This window comes from Armigeres subalbatus, chromosome 3 (genome assembly GCF_024139115.2).
Source record: "Armigeres subalbatus isolate Guangzhou_Male chromosome 3, GZ_Asu_2, whole genome shotgun sequence".
Lineage (NCBI taxonomy): Eukaryota > Metazoa > Arthropoda > Insecta > Diptera > Culicidae > Armigeres > Armigeres subalbatus.
The window spans coordinates 275,327,880-275,349,646 of NC_085141.1; the positions used below are offsets into that span (position 1 = coordinate 275,327,880).

General features: G+C 37.9%; 1 protein-coding gene and 1 long non-coding RNA gene across 2 annotated transcripts in view; one reads left to right on the forward strand and one right to left on the reverse strand.

The window, feature by feature from the left end:
- LOC134222479 (uncharacterized) overlaps window positions 1-21,767 on the forward strand; it is a 276,614-nt gene that overhangs the window by 100,972 nt on the left and 153,875 nt on the right. Inside the window, exons 8-11 of the mRNA XM_062701631.1 lie at window positions 1,164-1,213; window positions 1,280-1,388; window positions 15,863-15,917; window positions 15,995-16,816. Coding sequence (XP_062557615.1) covers window positions 1,164-1,213; window positions 1,280-1,388; window positions 15,863-15,917; window positions 15,995-16,816 — 1,036 coding nt within the window. The remainder of the gene's footprint in view (window positions 1-1,163; window positions 1,214-1,279; window positions 1,389-15,862; window positions 15,918-15,994; window positions 16,817-21,767) is intronic.
- Window positions 12,988-13,829, reverse strand: LOC134224525 (uncharacterized). The gene is made up of 2 exons (XR_009982968.1): window positions 13,461-13,829; window positions 12,988-13,394 (listed from the first exon to the last, which is right to left on the reverse strand). It is a non-coding gene; the product is annotated as an uncharacterized LOC134224525 (long non-coding RNA).

The following is a 21,767-nucleotide window of genomic DNA, read 5'->3' on the forward strand; positions in this document are numbered from 1 at the left end:
TACGCAACCTTGAATAGGATTTTGTCTGTTAAACGTTTTGTCTATCGTTAAACGAATAAATTTCATCAATAATGAGCATTTGTGGTTTTGAGGAAAAGTTTACTATTCCTGTTAATTTAAATAGGATGTATTTTGTCAAATATTCTTTCTACATACGTTTAAACATTTCTGGTTTTCTAAAAATGATAAAAGTAATTGAGCCGTTTGTTTGAGAAACTGCTTATATGCTCACCATTATATGCACGAAGAGCAATAATGGAGTACTTCTTACAGTTTTCTAACCAGAAGTGCCCAGGGTGTTGCATTTTACCAAGAACTATTGATCTGTATCGAAGAAACCGAACAATTCGTTCAAAAACAGACAATTTGTTCAAAAACAGTTTTTTATTGTGATCTCGAAATTATGTACAATGGATATATGCAGTTTCTCAAACAAATGATTCAACTATGATGCTTATAGTCTGTTTAGATTACGAGATCTATAACTTGATATAATGTTAAACGACAACTTTGACATCAAGATACTACTTATCATAGCTTTATCCTGATAAAACTTTTACACAGCAAAAAAAATATTAATATGCTGGGACGTAACTACCGTAAACGTATCCGAAAATTCTATGTAATAATAGATTTCATGTATTTTCACATCTAATCCATGTCTTATAACATTGCTTGTTGTAATATCTAATGAACCCAAACATTTTATTCGTTGCGTGAAATTGACATAAGATTACCCGTCCAACTGCGCATTCGACTACATTTAAAATGGTGCACATCATGCAGGTTGCAAATCAAACTTAATACTACCTCTAGAAGTAGTGTATTGCGTATAATTTTATGTATTTTTACCGCGCGACAATGCGAAATAGCATCTGAAATAACATCCTCAACTGACAGCTGCGGGCAGAAAATTTTCTTTTGCTGCAGTAAGAAGATGGCCGCCCTCAGCCGCAGGCAAATTCGCAGGTTTAGAAATCAAATTCTAACTGAAAAGGAATGTGTACCTCTAAAGACAAATATAAAATGTGTACCTCTTTGAAAAAGGAAGTGATGGGTGATTTGGTGATTAGTGATTGTATTCCAACAAAATTGATTCGGGTAACTGTGGCTGGCCAGCGGAAAAAGAGCCAGTTTGTGCTTCGCTAATTTGTTGACAACAGTCACCGTCACCAAAAAATGACGGTAATGGAACGGATTTTCGGTTTCAAAGGTAAGTTCTAAACGACGACAGTTTTAAACCACCTGCCGGATTGCTCAATGGTTAGTTTTATTACAGGGAAACAGTCGGATATTGATCTCACGTCTTGCGGCACAAATGTTCCCGGGTCCCCATCGGGAGCTGATCCGTTGAATAATTACCGTGGAGTGCTCTATTTGACCGGAAGGTATGCTAATTGCTAAAAATGATGCTTTAAATAAATTGTTACAGGAGTGAGCACAAAATCAAAAATTCTATTCATGATGAAGGTCAGGGTTGTTTCATCCCTCGTAAAAATTATTGTGTGAACAGGGCTGTTAAGGGAAAACAAACATACCAAGTAGTGTAAAAAATTAAAATATGATATTTTGATTTGTAAAGATTTTAATTTTAAATAATCTTTTTCTTCTTTAACGGCTTTACATTCCAACTGGAACTTGGCCTGTTTCACAATTAATTTTAATTTTAATTTCAATTTCAATTTCAATTTTAATTTTATTTTAATTAAATTTAAATTTTTATTTAAAAATTAACTTCAATTTTCATTTTAATTTTCATTTCAATTTTAAATATAATTTTAATTTTAAGTTTAGTTTTAATTTTAATTTTAATTTTAATTTCAATTTCAATTTCAATTTCAATTTTAATTTTAATTTTAACTTTAATTTTAATTTTAACTTTAATTTTAATATTAATTTTAATTTTATTTTAATTTTAATTTTAATTTTAATTTTGATTTTCACTTATTAAAATTTTAATTTTAATTTTAACTTTAATTTCAATTTTAATTTCAATTTTAATTTTAATTTTAATTTTAATTTCAATTTTAATTTTAATTTTAACTTTAATTTTAATTTTAACTTTAATTTTAATATTAATTTTAATTTTAATTTTAATTTTAATTTTAATTTTAATTTTAATTTTAATTTTAATTTTAATTTTAATTTTAACTTTAATTTCAATTTCAATTTCAATTTTAATTTTAATTTTAATTTTAATTTTAGTTTTAATTTTAATTTTAATTTTAATTTTAATTTTAATTTTAATTTTAGTTTTAATTTTAATTTTAATTTTAATTTTAATTTTAATTTTAATTTTAATTTTATTTTAATTTTATTTTAATTTCAATTTTAATTTTAATTTTAATTTAAATTTAAATTTAAATTTTAATTTTAATTTGAATTTTAATTTTAATTTTAATTTTAATTTTAATTTTAATTTTAATTTTAATTTTAATTTTAATTTTAATTTTAATTTTAATTTTAATTTTAATTTTAATTTTAATTTTGATTTTAATTTTAATTTTAATTAAAATTTTAGTTTTAGTTTTAATTTTATTTTAATTTTAATTTTAATTTTTAAATTTTAATTTTAATTTTAAATTTTAATAGAGGGAATGACGGCTTTGGCAGGTTTTGTTCTATTATTTTCGGGGGGGTTATTTATGACTGATTATGCTCAAATTTGGTCTAAACATTCTTTGCATATCAAATAATATTGTGGCTAAATTTCATAAAATTATAGATTATATTATAATAGAACAAAAGCTGCCAAAGCCGTCTTTTCCCCTATTAATTTTAATTTTAATTTTAACTTTAATTTTAGTTTTAATTTTAATTTTCAAATTTGAGTTCAAGTTTTTAATTAAGTTTGAATTTAAGATTAAGGTTAAGGTTGAGGTTTAGGTTAAGGCACAGATAACAGATATTGAAGCTAGAACAAATTTTATTGAAAATCCTGTGTAAACTTTTGAATTGATATACGTTGGCCCACTACTGCCATCTTCTCAACTAATTGCGGCAGTACTTAAGGATGCAGCTGATTAACAACCGTCGAACGCAGCCAATGAATTTGACAGCCGCATTCGGGCTGCGTTTTCAATAGCAATGATCCTTGCGCCATCTCCAATCGATTGCCAAACGCGGTCCCAATTTAAAATACATTTGAATTAACGGTTGCGAATGTTTACACACGTATCGGATGCCAGCCTCAATATCTGTTATCTGTGGTTAAGGTTATAGTGAAGAATAATCACAGATAACAGATATTGAGGCTGGCATTCTAAACGTGTGTAACCGCAGCCGTTAATTCAAATGTATTTTAAATTAGGATCGCGCTTGGCAATCGATTGGAGATGACGCAAGGATCATTGTTATTGAAAAAGCAGCCCAAAATCGGCTGTCAAATGCATTGGCTGCGTTCAACAATTGTTAATCAGCTGCGTCCGTATGTACTGCCGCAATCAGTTGAGTAGATGGTAGAAGTGGTATATCAATTCAAAAGTTTAAACAGGATTTTCAATAAAATTTGTTCTAGCCTAAATATCTGTTATCTGTGGATTAATGTTAAGTTTGAGGTTAAGATTATTGTTAAGGTTATGGTTCAGGTTAAGGTTAAGGTTGAGGTTTAGGTAAAGGTTATGGTTAAGTTCAAGCTCGAGTTCAAGTTTTAATTTAAATTTTTATTTTTTATTTTTTTGTTTTTCATTTTTGTTTTTTATTTTATTTTTGTTTAAAGTTTAATTTCACTTCTAATTTTAAATTTAATTTTTATTTTAAATAAATAAATAAAATAATTTAAATTTTAAATTTAAGTTCTGAAGTTTCCCTAGAAGTTGCTTTGGTACTCTCTTCAGGGATTCTTCCGGAAATTTCTTCAAAAGTTCCTTCAGGGAATCCTTTGGAAGTTCCTCCAAAACGTCAGCCCCATGCGCAATGGCAGTGGAACGGCGACGGAAACAGTGAATTTGACAGAAAATATATGAGCTAACTCACAAGTCTTGCAGTTTCTGTCGCCGTTCCGCTGTATTGTGTTGAGGCAGAAATTCCTCCGGGTGTTCTTTTAGAAATTCATTCCTGTAAAATTTTCCCGAATATTCCTTCTAAAATTTCTTCAACAACTCTTAAGGGAATTTTTTTTCATCCATAGCCCTGCAATTCTTCTGGCCATTTCCCAAGAAGTTCCTTCAGAAATTCACCCGATTTTTTAATGAACAAACGCGGTGACTTCCCCAGAAATTCCACAAGTAACTCTGTAACCACAATTCCACAAGTAACCTGGGAACTCCTTTATTTTTCCTGAATTTCTTCTTTATGTTCCCCCAAGAACATTTTATAATTTAGACGAGAACTTCCTTCTGAATTCCTTTAGAAATTTACATGAAATTCCTCTAAATCCAGAAAATCTTTCGTTCATTCCTTCTGAAACTTTTCTAGAAATTAATCCGAAAATTCTCTCATCAATTTATAATAAACTCCTCCAAGACTTCCCCCGGAAAATCGTCAAGGGATGGAAATTCATCCGGTCATTCCTGCAGAAATGCCTTCAGGAATTCTTCGAAAATTTCTCCAAGAACTCCTTAGAGCAACTATCAAACGCAACTGCTTCGGTTTTAAGGAAGCGTTGTCATGTATTTGGGTGTTTAGTTATGTTTTGTGCAATTTGTTCGCTATGACACGTTACGTATCGGACGCGAATCCAGTGTTCAGTTCTGTTTTGTACGGTCGTAAAGTAAATCAATAAGTTCGGGTGGAACGTATTTCGTATCAGAAGCGGATTCAGTGCTTAGTTCTGTTTTGTTCGGTCGTAAAGTAAGTTAATAATTTGGCTTTGGTACGTATTTCAAATGAAAGTATTTGGTTTAACTTTGTACGGATCAGTGTTGGTAAAATCACTCATAAATCTCAATCAACGAGCGCTCCCGTGCGAATGAAATCGTCTGCGATTTTAAAGGAATGCATCACGCTTGAATTTTTCATGCTAAAACGCATCATTTCACTCATTTGCCAAAAAATCATTTTGGCTCAAAAACGCATTTGAAATCAATTTGGGGGAAACTTTTTGCTTATACATAAAAGAGTGTCTAATATTTTATGCGTCAAACGTCATTTCACTGTTTTTAACGAAGGAGAACAAAAGAAAACCTGCGATGATTCAAATGGATGATTCAACTCATCCACGAGTTTTTAGGTGCTGAGTTGGGTGCGTTTCAACTCACGCTTGATTTGAATCATCCATGAGTTTTGAGATTTTGAGTTTTTACCAACACTGGTACGGATGAGTAAATTAATTAGAAAGTAAAATCAAGGAAAATTGTGGAAGATTGTGGAAGATATCCCGGAGGTAATATTTTGATATGAGTGGGAGTTAGGGTTTAGAGGAATTTCAAGTCTTATTCGGAAGAAATTCAAATGAAAATTTCTGAAAATTTCTAGTGTAAATTATTAAAAGTTCATAGGGAAATTTCAAGAGGAATATCAGGGAAAATTAAAGGGGCGTTCCCAGGTGGATTTCTCAAACAATCATTGGTAGAATTTCTGAGTGAGTCACTGCCAAATAATGAACAAAATTTCAGGTGAATTTTTAAAAGAACTTCCGGAAGAATTCCTGGAGGAACTTCCGGAAACATTCTTGGAGGAACTTCCAGAGGAATTCCTGGAGGAACTTCCGGAGGCATTTCTGGAGGAACCTCCGGAGGAATTTCTGGAGGAACCTCCGGAGGAATTTCTGGAGGAACCTCCGGAGGAATTTCTAGAGGAACCTCCGTAGGAATTTCTGGAGCAACCTCCGGAGGAAATCCTGGAGGAACTTCCGGAGGAATTCCTGGAGGAATTTCCGGAGCAATTCCTGTAGGAACTTCCGGAGGAATTCATGAAGGAACTTCCGGAGGAATTCATGAAGGAACTTCCGGAGAAATTTCTGGAGGAGCTTCCGGAGGAACTTCCGGAGGAATTCCTGGAGGAGCTTCCGGAGGAACTTCCGGAGGAATTCCTGGAGGAACTTCCGGAAGAATTTCTGGAGGAACCTTGAGGAATCTCCGGAGTAATTTCTGGAGGAACTTCCGGAGGAATTCCTGGAGGAACTTCCGGAGCAATTCCTGGAGGAACATCCGGAAGAATTCCTGGAGGAGCTTCCGGAGGAATTCCTGGAGGAACTTCCGGAAAAATTCTTGGAGGAAATTCAGGAGGAACCTCCGGAGGCATTTCTGGAGGAACCTCCGGAGGAATCTCCGGAGTAATTTCTGGAGGAACCTCCGGAAGAATTTCTGGAGGAACCTCCGGAGGAATTTCTAGAGGAACCTCCGGAGGAATTTCTAGATGAACCTCCGGAGGAATTTCTGGAGGAACCTCCGGATGAATTCCTGGAGGAACTTCCGGACCAATTCCTGTAGAAACTTCCGGAGGAACTTCCGGAGGAATTTCTGGAGGACTTCCGGAAAAATTTCTGGAGGAACTTCCGGAAGAATTCCTGGAGGAGCTTCCGGAGGAACTTCCGGAGGAATTTCTGGAGGAACATCCAGAAGAATTCCTGGAGGAACTTTGAGGAACCTCCGGAGTAATTTCTGGAGGAACTTCCGGAGGAATTCCTGGAGGAACTTCCGGATGAATTCCTGGAGGAACTTCCGGAGCAATTCCTGGAGGAACTTCCGGAGGAGGAACTTACGGAGGGAGTTCTGGAGGAACTTCGAGAGGAATTCCTGGAGGAACTTCGGGAGGCATTCCGGGATGAATTCATAGACGAACTTAAGGATGAACTTCCGGAAGTATTACTGGAGTAACTTCCGGAGAAATTTCTGAAGGAACTTGCGAAGGAGCTTTCGTAGGAATTCTCGAAGGGAATTTCGGAGGATTTCCCGAAGGAAGTTTTGGAGGCATTCCTGACAGAACTTTCGGTGGATTTGCTAAAGCAACTTTCGTAGGAGTTCCTATAAGATCTTTCAGAGGAATTCCTGCAGGAACTTCCGGAGAAACTGTTGGAAAAACTTCCGATAAAATTCCTAAAGAAGCTCCCTGGAGGAATTGTTTTATTTTTCATTTTTGTGATTTTTTTAGCAGTAAGCACGCCGGATAACAACAAAACACGACACAAATTGAGCTTAAATTGCCTGTTTTGCGAATGTTATTGATATAGTAGTATGTTACTAATAATGAAATAATAACGTCAAGAATAGAGTTTAAAACTTAAAACTGAAAACATTAAGTTGAAAATATAAAATCGATTATAAGTTATATGTTATATAGTTGCAGAAAAAATGCGTCATAAATAAATAAAATGTGACATTGTTTCATCTGAAAATGTTTTTTCGATCATGAAAGAAATAATCCGAATGCCCTCAACCCTACTGCCGGAAGCCGGATTCATCCCGACCGATTTTTACGTTGTTTATTCAATTACGTCGAAAATATTACGTCGAAAATGAATTACATCGTATTAATTTGAAGAATAATTATCAAGTACGTTAGTTTTTTACTACGCCATCCAGATGTAATAAAACGTCTTATTTACGACGGGGATGATGTGCATCAAATCTTATGTGATATTACTTTTTATTTTTTACTGTGTAGTTGGGATAGGCTCTCAAAAAAGTGTTAGCTACATTCTCAATATTTTAAAGATACTGTGAATTATTCGAGAATTGGGACACGTGTAATATAAAAAGTACACTATTTTTAGTTTCTATTCTTTCAAAAATGGATAAATGCTTCTGATTGATTATGTGTTTACAACTTAACTTCAAATAAGATAATTTTAAATTTTTTGCAATGAACTTCTCATAGCATCATTCTGTAAATGAATATGTGATGACCCGATTTTTAACATATTCAAATTTTGTCTGCTTCTGATTTTGTCTGCACCCGATTATATAATAGTTTTGATATGATTTATTCATTTCAATTTTGCAACATTTTTTCCCCAGAAATAATACTGACGACAATTAATAATGTTTATCGCTTTTTACTTAAAATGAATTATTTCAAGAATTTTGAAGTCTTCACAGCAAAAAAAAATTGTAATATCACATCGGATTTGATGCACATCATCGCCGTCGTAAATCACATGTATTATTACATCTGTTTTGTGTTACAAAAAGTGACGTAATTGGCATTTTCTCGCCAAAATGAAACGGTGTAAAACGTAATATATTCGACGTAATGAATAAAACGACTCAATTACTAGTCAGCAAAAATCTCGCTTTCGGCAGCTGGGTTAGGGGTGATCAGGAATTTTCTTTCATGCTTCCAAAATATATTTCCAAAAATGTTTTCCTTTTTATTTTATTTCGTATACTTTGCACATCGATATACAGTATTATAACAAACTTTTGATTTTCGGTTCAACTAACAGTATTTTGAAATAAAGAAAGTTTGTAAGTAATAATAGTATGCAAAATGTGACAATCCATTGTTTTTTAGTTATAGGGTTTTCATTTTTTTATTCTTAGATATTCAGTTTTTCAAACTCAAGGATTAGTATTCCTGTTAATTTAAATAAGATGTAGATTTTTAAATTTTTAGGAGATCTGTTGGCCGATAATTCCGCGTGGGCCTTATACATTACACTTTCTTTTGTCAATATTTGATGTACTCTACTTAACGAATCGTTCCTTCGGAAATTACTCCAAAAACTCCTGCGGAGATTCCTTCGGAACCTCTTTCATACATTCCAGCAGTTTTTTCATCCGTTAGGTTGATGTTTCACGGCAATATTTGTTTTATTGCGCTTATAGAAGAAGCCATTCCCCCCGATATTGCTTGAGAATCTGCTCCGGAAAACCCTCCACAAATTTCTTTTGAAATTTCTCCAAAATCTCTTTCGAAAACTACTCAACATATTCCTTCAAAACCTCCGAAAAGAATTCCTCTGAGAAATCCTCCAGAAAATACTCCGGCAATTCTTCCTGAGTTCCTCCAGAAATTTCTCCAGGAGTCCTTCGGAAATTCCTTTAAGGGTTGCTCCAGGACATCCTCTGAAGATTTCTCCAGCATTTCGTCCGAAAATTGCTTCAGTGATTCCTCCAAAAAATCCTCAAGGAGTTTCTCCCCAAATTCCTCCACGAAACTTCTTCGGAATTTCCTCTGGAAATACCTTTGAGACTCCGAATATGCTTCCTGGAGGTCTTCAGAAACTTCTTTAGGTGTTCTTCTGAAAATTTCTCTAGAAGCTCATCCATAAATTCCTCAAAAAATTCCTTCGGAAGTTCTTTCGTAAATACCTTCAAGATTTTCTTCGGAAATACTTCCAGGAATTCCTTCATAAATTTGACCAGGAGTTCCTCAGAAAATTTCTCCAGCTGACCTATCGGGAATCCCTCCGGAAGCACCTAAAAGAGGTCCTTCGGAAATATCTCCAGGAGTTCCTCCGGAAATCCGTGCAGAATTTTTTTCAGGAGTTCCTACGTAACGTCCTCCAGAAATTCCTCCAAAATTTCTTCCAAAAACTCCTTCGTAAATTCTTCCGCAAACTGTTTCGAAAACTTTTCCAGGAATTGAATACATCTGTCAACTCCTCCACCAATTTATCTGAAAATTGCTCCAGGAATTGACAAATTAACATTCCTTCGTAAATTTCTCCTGGAAATCCTTCGGAAATGCCTCCATGAGTTCTTTCAGAAGGTCCTTCGGACAAACTTCCAGAAAATCCCACGGAAATAATTCCAGAAAAATTTTCGTAAATTTCTCCAGGAGTTTCCCACCAGGAGCTCAAAAAAAATCCCTCCAGGAGTTCTTTGGTAAATTTCTTCGGGAGTTTCTTCCGCAATTCCTCCAGGAATTACTTCGGAAATTTCTTTGAAACTACTTCCAAGAGCTACTCCTTCCAAAAGGTCCTTTGGAAATTTCTCCAGGAGTTCGTTCGGAAGGTCCTCCATGAGTTCTTCTAGAAATTACTCCAAAAACTCCTTTAAAAGTTCCTCCAAAAGTTCCTCTATGAGTCCCTAGTTCCTAATTCTTCCAGGAGCACCCCCAAGAAATTCCACCAGGAGCTCCACCGAAAAGTCTCGCAGGAATTCCTCCGAAGACTCCTGTGGAAAATCCTTCGCAAGCTCATTTAAAAACTCCTCCAGGATTTCCTATGAAAACTCCTCCAGCAATTCCTCCAATTATTGCTCCACGAGTTAATCCAACAAATTCTCCAGGAGTTCAACCAGCAATCCCTCCAGAGGTTCCTTCAGAAATTCCTCCACGATTTCTTTGGAAATACCTTCACGAGTTTCTCCAGGGCATCCTCTGAAAATTGCTTCAGAAGTTGCTCCAAAGGATTTTTTCCGAATCTTTCTCTCTGTGGATATACTTCCTAGAGGTCCTTCGGAAACTTCTCCAGGAGTCCGTAAAGTCCTTCAAGAATACCTCCGAAAATCCCTTTGGTGCTGGTCAGATGTGATAACGGCACTACGTTTATTCCATGCATTAGAAAGGCTCCGTTTCCATTGTCGGCTGACACAGATGTGCGCGATTTGATTTTCTATAAAGCCATCACTCACGTGATCTTATGAGCCGGTTGATGAGGGAAGAGCGATCCCCCGATCACCTTGTCGTTATTACCACAGAATTCTGCGAGCAGCTCATCATTTTCGCTCATTTGTCCGAGACCCCGACAATCCATGGTGCGCTCATGGTTTGAGTTGTCACATTCGCGCCGTTCTTTGCATTGAAGTCTCCCATAAAGATCTTGATATCACCTTTCGGAATTCTATCTACGACAGAAATGAGTTGGATGTGAAAGTTCTCTTTGTCTTACAGATCGGCAGCAATACATAATATTGGATTGTAGTAAGATTTCGGACCCATGTTCCAAATATGGCAACGATTGTCCTTTCGTTTATAGGTTCCAGAAACACCTCCATGATTTTCTTCGGAAATACATCCAGAAAGTCCTTTGACAATTCCTCTAGAAGTTCGTTCGGAAACACCTTCATGAGTTCCCCTGGGAATTTCTCCCAAAACTACTTCAAAAATTTCTCCAGGAATTCCTCCAGGAGTTCTTGTGGAAGTTCCTCCGAGAGCTCCTATGGAAATTCTTCCCGGAGGTCTCCAGAAGTTCCATCAGAAGACCCTCCGAAAAGTCCAGCAAGAATTCCTCCGGTAATTCATCCAACCACCCCTTATGAAAATCCTACGCAAACTCATTTAAAAACACCTACAGGCATTCCTACCAAAATTATTCCAGCATTTCCTCCGAAAATTGCTTTACGAGTTAATCCGAAAAAAAATCCTCCAGGAGTTCTTCCGGCAATCCCTCCAGGGATTCTTTCGGAAATTCCTTTTAAAGTTTTTCCAGAAGATCATCCCACGATTTCTCCAGAAGTTCCTCAGAAGATTACTTCAGGAATTCCTCAAAGGAATATCTCAAAGAATTCCGACGGATATATTTCCTGGAGGTCCTTCACAAACTTCTCCAGGAGTCCCGCAGCACAGTGGTGCGTTTGGCGAAAATTGTGAACTTTTTTTTAGCACTTCAGGGTGTTACTTTTTGGCATTGGTGTCTTTTACAAAAATATGGCGAAAAGTTGTAGTTCCAATTTTTACCACAGGTGGCGCTGCAAAATGTAACTTTTTAAATAAACGATTTTTAAAAATGGTGTCTTTGGCAAAGTTGTAGTGTAATTTATTATGAATTTTATTGCCGAAGACATCGAGTGTCCATCTATCATCGTTTTTGAAATACGGGCGTTTTTAATGGACAGACCCTAAAAAACAGTATTTAAAGGTATTTTAGAATATAACAGTTTCAGGCCAATACAATGTTCTACAAAAATGTATATATAATCAAAATAGACCACTTTCTGGAAGATACCAGTGATGTTTTTTGCAAACATGACTTGTTATCGGCGATTTAAGATCGAAAATAGTGATATTTGAAGACTTCATATGCAACACAGGGGCAAATTGGGGCAAGGAAATCCACATAGGATTTAAAATATCTGGTCTGTAGTTTCATATGCGTATAATTATGTCTGTCTCCACGTGTATTCAAACAAGTATTTCTAATTATCATAAATCGACATTTTCCACTGATATTTATATAACTATTGAGATTTCACCACACTGCATGTACGCTGTTGAATGTTAATAACAAAAGAAGTGCAGCGTGAAGCTAATTTTCTGTTCTCTTTATCCAATAATTTCACACAATGCAAATCTGACGTCATACGCTTCTAGAGATGTCGTAAAATCCCGATTAATTTGCGACAACTCTATAAGGGTTTTTTAGGGTTTTTTTTAGAAGTGTCCGGTATTAGAAGGTGTACGCCACTGTAAGATCCCTTTTGTTATATAAGTTTGTACCACCTATCGCATTTAATTCCGCTACTGAATTGTAACGTTATAGATATACGTATTTCGACTTGACTTCAGTAAGGGCCGATGTCCACGTAGCGGTTTTTCAAGCTGCGTTGATGCAGCGTTACTCGGCGTTGAATCAGGCAATGAATGCACACGACAAGCGGTAATTTGCCGCAAAACTTCTAACGTCAAACCAATCTGTCACGCCAAATGTCATCCGCCTGCCAGCTGTTGTCAGTTTGTCATTTTCCATTCTGTTCCAATATGAATCGAGTTATTGATTCATATAAAGACATCAAACGTGAAATATTTAAAGAATTACAAATATAAAAGTTTGATTTTGATTTGTATGAAGCTCATTGCCCCCGAACAAGAATCAATGGGTAATGCTATTAAAATCATGTCATTAGCTTTTACATACCTATATGATGGCAGACTAGAGCAAGTAACTCAGTATTATCCCAAAATAAAAAGTTCCATAATGGTACTATCTATCTTGATACTATCTAGTAGAAAGTAGAAAAATCAATTCACTGTCGATTCAAAAGTCACCCATTATCTACTTCTAAAATGAAAAGTTCGAACTTCCGAAATTAATTGTAGAGCTGTGAAATTGAAATCATGCCACACAATCCAAAAACACGTTTTCAATACAGAGAGGCAAAAATTTGCTTTGCTATATCCCAATGTATTTTCTACAATTAAAATAAATAATTATTGATATAATTTCATAATGATCTTTATTATTTATTTCCAACTTAAATTTATTACTTCATAAGGGTAGATTAATCTTGAATAATTGTGGATACAGACAATTAATATTGTTCTTATCTTGAATCCATCATATTATGTCTTTGGGGTACGATTCTTTATTAATTTAATTTATCGGCTAGATAGGGACGAATCATTATTTTGTTCTGGAATAAAAATTCATTAAACATTTTGGTCAGATACTGCAGCCGATTTTCACTCCACTGCAACACGGACCGATCGCAATAGCGTTGCCCACAACACTAGAAGAGTCGCACTGATCCCGGAGTCTTACTGTGGCTCGCCAACATCTCATCATGTGGTCCCGTTTCTTTTTGTAATTGCAATCCACATTTTTTGACGACATCCTTCCGTCAACATTCCTAAAAACATGTTTATCTATCAGCAATAGAAAAGCTAACATATAGGAATCTCGGTATCGAACTTACATTTATTATTTTTCCCATGGAACTGGTATCGTCTGCCTTGGTGTAGGGTCCCGCGGAATACTCTTTGTTGGTTGAATTGCCTGCTCCGTCATTCAGTCCGAAACTGTCACATCGCTGTCTGTTCGGAAATCAATTTATTCTGATAAAGTTGGTATAATCAACGTCACTATCGCGCACATATTTCGGTTGACTTTAACACTATTCGCCAGCCTGGGATGTTTGCTTGTCACTTCTTTCGAAAGGTGTGTTGATCACGGCTGGTATTAACATAGGAGCGAAAGAAACACTTGCTGCTCCGAACTATTACTAGCACTATTATTTAAAGAAGTTAGATTTGAAACGCTTTGTTATTTGCAAACTAGGGGGAAATACGGCTTTGGCAGGTTTTGTTCTATTATTGGCAGGGGGGTTTTTGTCGATCAAATTTTATGAAATTTGGCCACAATATTCTTTGATATGCAAAGAATGTTTAGGCCAAATTTGAGCCTAGTCAGTCATAAAAAACCCCCCTGCCAATAATAGAACAAAACCTGCCAAAGCCGTCTTTCCCCCTAATTTGTGAAACAAAAATGAACTGATTTGCGGAGTATTTTTGTTTGTTTTGATTTCGCTCTGACAGATTCTTTCTGCAGATTTTCCCATTAGAAATCTTGTTGGAAAGGAAAAGAATAGAGAAATGTCAAAAAAAATACTCGCGTGCACGCCGCGTTCCTGTGGGGAAAAGCGGTGACTTTGCGGTAGCTTTCGCCGCAAATGAGACGCGAGTCGACGCCGCGTTAACGCAAGTGCGTGTGCATGATTCTATGTGATGTTGGGTACTTCCTACCGCAAATGCGTGGACGCCGCGTGCACGCGGCACGCACTTGCACGTAGACATGAAAAGTCATAAAGCTACGAACCAAGTGGTGGAATTAAATAAGATAGTATTAATTCATCTTATATCAAGTTACGACATTTCACTGAAAAACTAAGAATAATTTTATAATCAACTCTTTTGAGAATTAATAGAGAATTTGGCTATTTCTGTGATATTTCATATTTCGGAATCGTTACAATAGTTTTCTATTTGTTCCTCTTGATAGTAATTCTCTCCCTCTTCCATTTGTAGAATGCATGTACATTACCACATTTACATTTTCTAGTTTGTTGCCTTCTATTACTCCAGCTTGATTACATACTTGCTTGCGTAGGCACCGCAGTCGCACCATTCGGCATAGACGCCTGCTTGAAACCCATGCAAAGTAGAGTCACTATCGCTAAGTAGAGTACCAATTCATTCAGAGACACTAGCCGTCACGTCAAAATGTCCTTCGTTTTGCAAACAGTTGCTGGAATATTGCGTGGATCATCCGGGACTACCACATCTAACACTACATCACCAACAAGTCGTACCCGCAAGAAGAAGGTTAATTTTGACAAATGCTGCGGAGGTAAGAAAGCTAATTGCTGTCATCGACTTTACCTGGACGAAGTTCAAAAAGAAGATGGTTTCCGAATTTGCCAGCAACTGTTACAAAGCGTTGAGCTGGCGGAAACCATCGGTCGGCCACAGTCACATCAGCATCAAAGTGAGAAAATTGCGGAGCAAACTGGAATAGTCCACCATGACGAGAACAGATGACATAATGAGAAACTTGTTGATATCAACGGGGAAGATGATAAAGCAGCAAGTAGTGTTGACAGCGTCCTAAGTGGTAACAGTACTGGAGGCAGTGACAATAACGTAGAAGCGTGCAAGTGAGTGCCTTTGATGTTGTTCATGTCGTGTTTGTGTTATGTGTTTCGAGATTATTAGGAATCAGATTCGTAGACGCCTAATCTTTGTAATGAGAAACAAATGAATAGTACATTTAAGACTCAATCATATGACCATTGACCATCCCAGTGTAGGGTAAAAAGGAGAAGGAGGAAAATAAACATTTCTTGAAGAAATTGATAATAAATTAAAATAATCGTCAATTTGATAAATGACGATGAATCTTCGAAAACAAATCAGACATAGAAGACAAATTAAACGAAGAAGACAAAAAATAAGACAAAAAGGCTAAGAAGACACAGCAACAATGACCATTATGAATCAAATAAGATGGGAATGAATTAAAGATCTGATTCGGTTTAATCACGTTGAGATACTTCAAGCAGCCAAATTAAAAATAAGGTTTACTGCTTTTTTATTGTCGAATCTTCTCGCATTTATGTTGTAATAATCCACGTTGAACATATATACTGCTGTGCCGCCATGTGCACAATATTTGATAAAATAGTTCCGAGTGCATATGCTACTTACACATTTTATTTCTACATAGTAACCACTCCAATGTTTGAAAATGTAACAAAATTCCATCACATTTATTCAATTATCATAACTTACGCCTATCTTCATTTTCTTCTCCTCATTGCAGGCACATCGATATTTTAGAATGCATGACATTTTCTTCTGAAGGTGTCCTCCATCAGGTCAGTGTTTGCATCATATCAACATGATTCCAAATTAACGATTCTAACTACTGTTCCATTTTTATTTCTCAACCCAGGAATTAAATGGATCATCCAAATCACCCACGCAGTCGTGTTTGACAAATCCTACTCCGCCGATTGTAGACATGTGCGAAAATTCTCAATCCAGCGTCGACGAAATAGTTAGTGTGGAAGAAACAGTTGCACTAGGAAGTACAACAGGCGGCTTACCGGAATCGATAAGCCTCAGTAAAAAAGCTCTCCATCAGCGAGATGCTGACGAAAACCTGTTTCTCCGGTTCTTGGAGCTGGACCCTCCGTTGGAAAACGGAGGCGTTCCTTCGACTCCTCGTCGCAGTTCAATTAGTTCGAACAAACCGAACCCGGGTCGAACGCCCTTCACCATAACTAAACGATTGACCCGAATCGGCGACAAAGGATTCGGGTTTTCGATTGTTTGGACGCATCCTCCACGGGTGGAGAAAATCGAACAGGGACTGTCTGCCGAGAAAGCCGGTATTCTCCCGGGAGACTACGTAGTATTCGTTGACAAGCACAATGTCGTCACGATGCCAGAGCTGGATGTGCTCAATCTAATTAGGACTCAAGGCAACACGTTATTGCTGGAAATTTTCCGACGTCCACAACGACCGTCCAATGGGCTTCGACCTGGGAGTGCTGGTGCCACATCCACTAGCAATCTGTTGAATTTTGCACCATTTGGTGCACAGGTGCAGTTCCATCAGCAACAGCAGCAACATTTGCAACAGCTACAAGATGAAGAAACATCGTTGAAGCCCTCCATTGCGCCAGCTCGTTCGTCCACTGCATGCTCCAATGTTTCGATTGAAACCGCCAAGCGGAAACTCAATCTTCCTCAAGTTACATTCAGTAAAGAGGTAAGCAATGCATATCACAGATCAGTTTGTGCTGCCGAGTAGGGGAGTAGGCAATATAGTTTTGGCAAATGAGTTATGGCCGGTTTATGTCTAGTCTCAAATTAGCTTTGAAAACGTACTGTAGAGTGTTTCAATCAGTTGTATCTCAACTTGTCAATTATTGTGGGATGCTGGACACACATGATTCACGGGCACTTATGATCCAACCCCCACTGTTATCTTGAAAACTAATAACATTTTTAACGTTTTACAACGTGTTACTCGAAGGTACTAGGTGTCAAATCAGAATACAAAATTGAGGACCGTATCAAACGACGGATTTCGAACGTCAATGGCGCCTTGATCTTTCGATGGATTTTGGAGATTAATACATATATAAATCGACTCGAAAACTCTCCAGAAATTTGTCAATTTCACTGACACTTTCAATTATTTACGAAAAACTATTGAAAATTCCAATTCTTGTCATACTCAGTAAAAATTTCAGAACCAACTATTCCCCTTCATACATTCCCAACACGGACATCATAATGATGTAATTCACGGGCCGTTTGGACCACCGCTTCATTTTCTCTCGTCATAAAAAGTCCCGTGTTTCGCGCTCGTGCGTTAGTAGGGATGAATGACCTTTTCGGCAGGGTTGAAATATCTCGTAGTCAATGCAGTGAAAAACATGGTTCTCAATGTAAAGGCTCCCCAAGACCCCAGGCTCCATAGCGTGCAATTTTCAGAATTTTGACTTCCAAAACATTTGGAGTAGTTCTTGGTCTTCTTTAGACTTCCAAATTCTTAATCGGATGTAAACGAAATCAGGAGCAGATAAAATTTGAAAATGTTGAAAATCGCATATTCATTTACGGAATGATGCTATGGCAATTTCATTCCAAAGTATTGGAAATAATCTTATTTGAAGTTCAATTGTAAACAAATAATCAATCAGAAGCCTGAATGCATACATTTTTGAAAGAATAGAAACAAAAAATAGTGTACTTTGTATAATTGTGTTTGTGTTTCAAAATTACGAAAAAAAAATCATAGTATCTTTAAAATAATGAGAATGTAGCTAACACAATTTTGAAAGCTTATTCCGTCTACAAGCTTTATCAGGGTAGAGCTATGATAAGGAGTATCTTTATGTCAAAGTTGTTCTTTGACATTTTATTTACAGATCTCGTAATCATCATAATTATTTTCATCACTTTTTAGAAAACCAAGAATTTTTAAACGTATGTAAATAGCATTTCTGACAAACTACATCCTGTTAAAATTATTACTTGGGTCTGCTTTACGATCATCGAATAATAGAAAAAGAGTAGAAAATTGGATTACCTGATAACTTTCTATCAAAACCACAAATGCTAGAAAATCGACTATGAATCGTTTACACAAAGGGTTTTAAAATTCACCATCCGAGTTAGCGATTTCTGGATTTTTTTGTTTTTATTTGCGGTGACTGGCTGTTGGAAAAATATGTCAAGGCTTTAATTTGGTCCAATTCGGAATTCGAATTGAACAAAAGTTATGAATACCTATCTGGTACCTGCTTAGCTATAGCGTCGATACACCCATGTCTGGCGTATTGTAGAGCTCCATAATCGTCGGTCTTGGGCGATGTTCCTCCAGTTTCCCCGATCGTTCAGGGTCCCCAGGTCCGAATCCTCCGCGTGCAGCCGGCGAGTTCGTAGTCTTCCACAAAGTCGCCGGCCCCTATCTGTTTCTCTGTTGAATATTGTTTTCGCTATTCTTTCTTCCGACATTCGCACTAAGTGACCAGCCCACTGAAGTTTGCTGTATTTTATACGATTCACAATATTTTCTTCTTTGTATACTTGATACAGCTCATGATACATGCGTCTGCACCACACACCATTTTCTAGTTTCCCTCCGAGTTTTGTACGCAGGACTTTTCGCTCGAAAACCCCGAAAGCTCTCCAATCCGCCTCTTTTAACGTCCATGCTTCATGCCCATAAAGGGCAACTGGTAGAATCAGAGTTTTGTATAGAGCAAATTTTGTTTCCGTCTAGGTGTTCCGGGACCTAAGCTGGTTACGTAATCCGTGAAGCAGCAGCAATAGGTTTTTTTACTTCACGGGAAACGTCATTGTCATATGTCACAAGTGTTCCAAGGTAAAAAAAAATCTTCAACAACTTCAAACACATCCCCATCAAGCAAATCCTCAGCACCCACACCACCAGGTCTTCCTCTATTTCTACCTGCCACCATGTACATTGTCTTGGTAGAGTTAATGATTAAGCCTATCCTTGCCGGCTCTCTCTCTTCAGTGGGACAAAAGCCTCCACTACTGCTATGCGATCGATCACAATGAGGTCGATATCGTCCCCAAATCCCAGAAGCTTATGCAACCGTGTATTAATAGTGCCGTTTCTCTGCATGCCAGATCTCCTAATAGCGCCCTCGAGTGCAAAGTTAACAATAAACTCTAAAGTGCATCACCCTGCTTCAATCCGCCTAAGGTCACAAACGATGTTGACACTTCGTCTACAATCAGAATACTTGATTTCGAGCCATCCAGCGTTGCACGTATCAGTCGCAGGCTGAACATCTGATCCGCCGTTGATCAGCATTCACAAAAACCTGCCTAGTATTCGCCGACGAAGGACTACTCAAGCGGTCTCAGTCTGTTAAACAGCATACGCGACAAGATTTTGTACGCCGAGTCTCTCTATAGTTGGCACGCTCTAGTCTGTGCTCTTTCTTAAAGATTTGACATATGAGGCCATCCAAACAGACGGCAGGCAGTTCTACATCCTACCATATTTTCTGGATAATGTGGTGGATTGATTGATGCAGCTGCTCAATTCCGTATTTGAGAAGCTCGACCGGGATCTCGTCCTTCCCAGCAGCTTTACTATTTTTCAGCTCGTTTAGAGCCGTCTTATGGGCCAAACACAATTGATACGTTTGCGTGCGTTTTGACGTTTTGCCATGGGAAAACTGTCATAACGCACGCAAACGTATCCATTGTGTTTGGCCCATTAACCTCGTCCAGCGTTGGTGGTTCCATAGCTTGACCGTCGCCAACTATGTCCATTCTACTCCTTAACCCTTATCCTCCCTTGATACTTTTTAGGCACTAAAAAAGACTTCAAAAAATCATAACTTCTTTGATTCTCAACCGATTTCGACGATTCACCTACCAAACGAACCGGTTAGGTCTCTAGTTTTCAAAGGAAGAGAATTGGCATTGGCCACCTGGTTGCGGAATAATTCCGGGGTCGAGTGGGGTACCTTTTTTTTCTCAAATCAAATGACCTTGCTAAAAGTCTTAAAACTAATTTTTTGTTCTGTCTTAATTCATGAAATGACATGTTCAATAGTGCCTTTTCCAAGGTTCCTTGGTAGGTTTGGACAGGTTATGCAGCATTCTGGGGACCTGGGTTCCCCCGGGGAAGTGCCACTTTTCGATTTGATCCGAAACCCATCTTGTGACGTTTCAAACTTCATAATTTCGTGAAACGGGCTCAATAGAGTCTAACTTGAGGTACCTGAGTTGTGCTGGCCAGGTTCCGTGGCATCCCGGGAACCTAGTTCCTCCGGGGAAGTTGCCACTTTTTTATTTGATCCGAAACCCATCTTGCGACCTCTCAAACTCCATAATTTCGCGAAATGAGCCCAATATAGTCTAATTTGAGATATCTGAGTGATGCTGGTCAGGTTCAGTGGCATTCCAGGAACCTAGTTCCCCCGAGGAAGTGGCCACTTTTTGAAATGATCTGAAACCAATCTTGAGATGTCTCAAACTTCATCATTTTGCGGAACGAGCTCAACAGATTCTAATTTGAGGAATCTGAGTGGTGCTGGTCAGGTTCAGTGGCATTCCAGGAACCTAGTTACCTCGGGTAAGTGGCCCGGGGAAGTGGTCTCAAACTTCATGATTTCGCGAAACGTGCCAAATAGAGTCTTATTGAAGGTACCTGAGTGGTGCAGGTCAGGCTCCGCGGTATTCCGGAGACCTGGTTCCCCCGGGGAAGTGGCCACTTTTCGATTTGATCCGGGCAGGTTCTGCGGCATTCCGGGAACGTGATTGGATCCGAAACCCTTCTTGCAACGACTCAAACTTCATGATTTCGCAAAACTAGCTAAATAGAGTCTAATTTGAAATACCTGAGTGGTGCTGGTCAGGCTCCTTAGTATTCCGGGGAACTGGTTCCCCCGGGAAATTGACTACTTTTCGATTTGATCCCAAACCCATCTTACGACGTCTCAAACTTCATGATTTTGCGAAACGAGCTCAACATATTCTAATTAGTGGTACCTGAGTGGTGCTGGTCAGGTTCAGTGGCATTCCAGGAACCTAGTTACCTCGGGTAAATGGCCCGGAGAATTGGTCTCAAACTTCATGGTTTCGCGAAACGAGCTCAATAGAGTCTAATTTGAAGTACCTGAGTGGTGCTGGTCAGGCTCCGCGGTATTCCGGGGACCTTGTTCCCCCGGGGAAGTGGCCACTTTTAGATTTGATCTGAAACCCATCTTGCGACGACTCAAACTTCTTGATTTCGCGAAACGAGCTCAACAGAGTCAGAGTCTAACTTGAGGTACCTGAGTGGTGCTGGTCAGGTTGCGTGGCATTCAAGGAACCTAGTTCCCCCGGGGAAGTGGCCACTTTTCGATTTGATCCGAAACCCATCTTGCGACGTTTCAAACTTAATGATTTCGCGAAACGAGCTCAACAGAGTCTAGTTTGAGGTACCGGAGTGGCGCTGGTCATGTTCAGTGGCATGCCAGGAACATAGTTTCCCCGGGGAAGTGGCCAATTTTTTAAGTGATATGAAATCCATCTTGCAACGTCTTAAACTTCATGATTTCGCGAAACGAGCTCATTAGAGTCTAATTTGGTGTACCTGTTTGGTCCTGGTCAGGCTCCGTGGTATTCCGGGGACCTGGTTCTCCCGGGGAAGTGGCCACTTTTCGTTTAGATCTGAAACCCAT